The 5,389-nt window shown below is 39.1% G+C and overlaps 1 protein-coding gene across 1 annotated transcript in view; it reads right to left on the minus strand.

Annotated features, from left to right (window-relative positions):
• The window catches only part of nectin4b (nectin cell adhesion molecule 4b), a 27,262-nt gene extending 25,927 nt beyond the window's left edge, over positions 1-1,335 (minus strand). Inside the window, exon 1 of the mRNA XM_034886952.1 lies at positions 812-1,335. Coding sequence (XP_034742843.1) covers positions 812-863 — 52 coding nt within the window. The 5' untranslated portion in view covers positions 864-1,335. The remainder of the gene's footprint in view (positions 1-811) is intronic.
• Between the last annotated feature and the right edge of the window lie 4,054 nt (positions 1,336-5,389).

Below are 5,389 nucleotides of genomic sequence, written 5' to 3' on the forward strand. Positions count from 1 at the left end.
GTAAAGCACTTTGTGACCCTCCTTGTCTGTGAAAGGTGCTATATAAATAAAGCTTACTTACTTACTTACTTACTTACTCATAAGGAAAACATACACATCGTATGATCCAAGTATAAATAGTTTGCTATATTACATTACATGTCCAGGATCTGAAAAGGAGGTGTATGAATAGACTGTCGATCAGTGAACAGCCAATTGTACGGAGAAGCCTGAGCTTTGAAACATCATTCTTAATGTCTGGCCATTTATCTCCAGACAAAGATAAAGAATAACACCACCACACATCAGATAAGGAATGAGGCAGACATACACTACTAACCCAGGTTACAGGTGTCCACATACTTTTGGCCATACCTTGTCTCCAGACAACGATATTCAAAGAGCAACCAATATTATATAACTATAATAGGATTTACTCCTTAAAAAGTAAACGTGACTATAGGCTCACTCCAGGTGCACATGGGAACATTAAAGAGTTATTAGAGCAACATGAAAGGAGATGTAAGTTACCAGGAAGCACTATATGAAGACATTTCTATCTTTCCTGTTTTCGTTTTACTGTAAAACAGTTTGCTTACTTCTGTTTTCTGTCCTTCCAATATTATAAATTTTATTTAAATGTTATAGGAATATGAGTGACTTGATTGAAAATGCAAGTAAAAGAAGGCTAAAAGAAGATTATAAATATCTTTCTTTTGTTTATGTTGTCATTCCCCCACATCTTAAAAAAAACAGCAGCAGAAATAAAAGCATAGACCTTGAAGGTAACATAACGCTGAGTTAATGAATCAGTGAAACAGGGAAAACTCACCAACTAGTAGGAGCAGCGCCAGACACTTTGCCCTTTGCCCCGTCAACTCCATAGTTAGTCCAAAAATCAAACCTTCCTTTCAGAGCAGTAAAAAGTTCAACTCTGTTATCAAGCTTTCATTGTCGATGTCTGCATGACGTTCAGACAGGAAGCCTAAAAAGTCCACAGCAGGTGGACAGGGGCAACAGGTGTTTCTCTTCAAATCCCAATATTCAACATATGATGCTTCAGGAAGAAAATCCCTCCACTTGTTGTCCACTAGTTGATTATTGTTCAATGCAAGTTGTAAAGTGCATTAATACAGCGAGGGAAAAGTCCTGTGCAGCACCTGGACCAGAGAGAGAGAGAGAGAGAGAAGGACACTCTATGGCTCTGACCTGGACGAGCCCGTCCACAGAGACAGCAGAAGTAAACAGATGAAGGGAAACTTGGGAATATTTGAGCTGATGCAGAAAAGGAAAATAAAGCGCGTGCTGACCAAACAGAAACCTGTTGGTTTGTCACGCACAGGGAGGAGACGCACCTCCGACAGGTTAGAGCACTGCACCTGTCTGCGTCTGGCTCCGCCCACTGCCCAGGTCGAAACGCCCACTCAATGCTGAGTTCAAGTGACGTTGAAAAAGTCCGCTCTTCTATTATCGTGTCGGAAAGTAAAAACACAAGAACAGACATTTCTGATTTACTTCTATTTACTTATTTATTTATTTATTTATTTCAACCATGGCGGTTAAAACGTTCACACTAAATTCCACTTCACAGCATTATTCACACAACAAAGAGAAAAACAGATCAGAAGAAAGGAGATAATATTAAAGAAAACATTGTGCATTTAAAAGCACGTTTTTATTTGATAGTTAATTTTTAAAGGGGCGCTATGCACTTTTGGCCATTTCTTTGCTGTTTTCTCTCTTTTGGCTCACAGGTTTCTCTACAGAGCCCCCCCCCCGTAAGGTTTCTCTATAGAGCCCCCCCCACCCCACAGGTGTCCATGACCCCTAGACGGTCCTAGGGGGTCCTCATTACTCATGGTAGTTATACAGTTCAGCCTATTGATTCCCTGTTCCTTCCACATGTACAGTATATTTAACAATAAAACATTATGTATACAAAATCCATATCTATTCATTTACGTTCAACCGGCCCAGTTTAACATGCAACTCAATTTTATACAGTGTACAGCATGTACAAACTAGTAAGGGGTCCCTAGTCGGTCTCTCTGTCAGCTTAGGGGTCCTTGGCCTAAAAATTGTTGAAGACCCCTGGCATAGAGGAAACTTGGAAGCTTACCTGTAGTGGTAGCAGTAGTATTAGTAGTATTAGTAGTAGTAGTAGTTATAGCACACTGCTTTTGGTTACAAGAGATGTTAACATATTGGCATTCCCACAACATTCATTTCTCCAAAGATATTGTGGTAAAGTGGTTTGTTTTGCTCTTTCTTCATACAACACGCAGGCTCACCAACAACTCTCACTTTACAGAAGCTTGAATTTCCTAGGAGGACGTAAACGCAGCATGATTTCGTGTGAAATTCCAAATGATCCAGTTTTTCCAAAACAACCTGACGGTTTATCTCTGACAAGAAGTTGCTACCGATGACGCTGATGTTAATCTGCAGCTACAACACCACACAGCGTCACTCTGTTACACATGCTGTTACACACAGTTACCGTATTCCCTATGTCTCATTGCTTATTGCTGCTCTGCATGTTTGCATGAGTCAAAAATGAATATGATCAGTAGGCTATTGCTTAATTTAGTAAACTTGTACCTCACATGATGAGGTACTTGTATTTTATTTGAGTCTTTCTAACCCGAACCCTATCTCTTGTGTGGTCTTCCTGGGTTAAAAAATGGGACATTTTCGTCCCTTTTTTCAGACTTTTTTGTAAGTTTTTACTAACACTACCTCACTACCAATAGTTTTACAGTACTTTTTGGAATTCATGGTCAATAACCCTAATTTATATAGAATCACACCTAGTATTTGAGTAAAAAAAAAGCAGAAATTATGAATTATTTTGACTAATAGTTAAGATCAGAGGAATGAGCAGGTGAGTTTAGTCAGGAATGAAAGTGATCAATTGTATTTGCGAAGAGCATTGTATGGAATCCAATCCATTTATTTGTGGTAATTTGGTTAAAAAGAAACCCATTTTTCAGATATAGACATTTTGTAAAGGGGTCAAATTTGCCCCGAGGACAACAGGAGGGTTAAAGATGTACTTATGCTCTGCTACATTTCACAGGGAAATATTGTATGTTTTACTCCATTACATTCATCAACTTTATTTGTGTCTCCAAAGGGAGGTTAGGCGTGCAGCGAGTATAAACACACACCAGACATGTAAATACATACAAGTTCTACACACAGTCCAACTGGAACCCAACTGTGACAGTGTACGAGGACAAATACATACCAGCACAAGGTGCGTCAATAGCAGCGTCAAAGTAACCTACACAGGGTAGGAAAAGTGCATATCAACCTACGAAGTTCACAAAATATAATCACCAAAGATCCTCGTCAACAACACCATCAGCGTCCATTACATTACATCACCCTCATCATCAACGTTTCTGACATCCTCGACACGCAGTCAACAGACTACAATATATAACCAACCAAGGAATGAAGAAAAAAAAAGAAAAAAACACAGCTTTAGTTACTTCATACATTGAGGGTTTGCACACAAAACACATGTAGTTTATAAAATATGATGTTTCATCATAAATCAAACTAGCCATCAACATTACGGCCTACAAGTCCAGCTGAGAGGATTAGACCATTAAACACACAGCTGTTTGGATCATTTACATTTTCTACAATGGGAGGATTTTTCTGCATTGACTACTTTCACTTTTGTTTCTTTAAATATATTTTCCTGATGATACTTTTATTAGATATTTTGACTTAAGTAAAATTTCCAATGCATAACTTTAACTTGTACTTGTACTTGAGTATGTTTACAGTGTGGTATAAGTATTTTTTCATAAGTAAAGGATCTTTTCTTACAGCCCTGGTGTTGTTTGGCTGTAATGTTGCTTCTTGTTGCTCGCATTGGCTACATGTACTGAACGGTGGACATTGTTGATGTGTTACTGTAATACTGTTGTGCTGCTTCCTGTCGCTGTGCATGTCTCCAGCATTGTATTGAGAAAGCTTTTAACAGGTGCCTCACTGGTTTCAGAACATCTCACCAAGGCCTGCTGCTAGCTGGCTAACACTGGCAAACTTACAGTGCTGAAATGGTAATTCATGTGCATTGTGATTACATTTATTTGCCTCACGCCACTGGCTGCCCAAACATTTTAGGTTAGACTTTTAAATGATTTTATTTGCTTTTAAGTCCCGTAATCCCTACATCTCTGAGACCTTTTCAATGGAATTCCACTGATAGGCAACAGCCTGCCCCCTTGTTTACTTCCTGTCAGTTGATGTCATTCACACACACTGCAACAGGAAGTCAACTGTGGCACATTTAGAATGTTTAAGTTTCCAACTGTGAAACGGTCACCCAAAATCTCAATATATGTACTGTATGTGCTCTCAAGCCGTGGCTCTTGCAGCTCCTGAGTTGTAGAAGGATCTGCCTCCACGTGTTAGACAGGCGTCTGCGTTTAAATCTCTTCTTCAAACCCACCTCTTTTCCATGGCTATTTACACTTTGTTTGATGTGGACATTACTTGATTTTATTGATTTGTTAGTATTTCTTTTCTCACGTTCTTTGTATTTTACTCCTTGTTTGAGATGTCTATTTTATATCCTTTATTTCTTCATCTGTGCAGCCCTACGGCCCACTGTGGTGCTTTTTGTTAAAGTCCTCTTCAAAGAAATTGTCGTGATGATGAGAAATACATGAAATGAAATCAGACAGTTTCATGCATGTAGAAGTTTATTCACATGGCCTGACCTCTCCAAAATATGTATACACGGCATGTTGAAACAAGTAAAACAACCCCCGCTGCATCATCAGCTTAATACTTCAAATGCATCTCTGCAGTTAACAGAAACGTGAGCTTAAAGCCTATAAAACAGCAGCAGCAGTAACACACACACAAACACACACAAACACACACACACAAACACACAGCTTGAAGGTTAGTTAACACAGTTACAAGCCAATGAGTATAAAGTAGAAGCGTTGTTTCGGTATTTGTTTATTTCATATTCATGTTCAATATGTTCATGGATGCACCAACAACCAAGGCAAATTCCTTTTGAGTGATAGGCTACTTAGTTAACAATAAATCCCTTTCTGATTCCATTTTCTGATTCTGGAGTATAGCTGCACACGTAGGCTATTCCTTTTAGACGTGCCAAACACACAAACACAGACACACACACACACACACACACAGACCCACAGAGGCATGCTTAATGGGTATCATTGGTAACAATAATATGAGCGATAACCCAGAAAACATGTGTAAGCTAAAAAGTACAAATTTCACCAGTATCCAAGTCCCGCTGTGACTCCAAATAGTATCTTTTGTTTGCCGGGATCAGGTGGGTATGTTGCAACAGAGGCTCGATGAGTGACTGAGTGAGTTTCCTGTGTCAAAGAGCCTGAGGGTAAAC

This window comes from Etheostoma cragini, chromosome 12, assembly GCF_013103735.1.
Source record: "Etheostoma cragini isolate CJK2018 chromosome 12, CSU_Ecrag_1.0, whole genome shotgun sequence".
In the NCBI taxonomy this organism is placed as follows: domain Eukaryota; kingdom Metazoa; phylum Chordata; class Actinopteri; order Perciformes; family Percidae; genus Etheostoma; species Etheostoma cragini.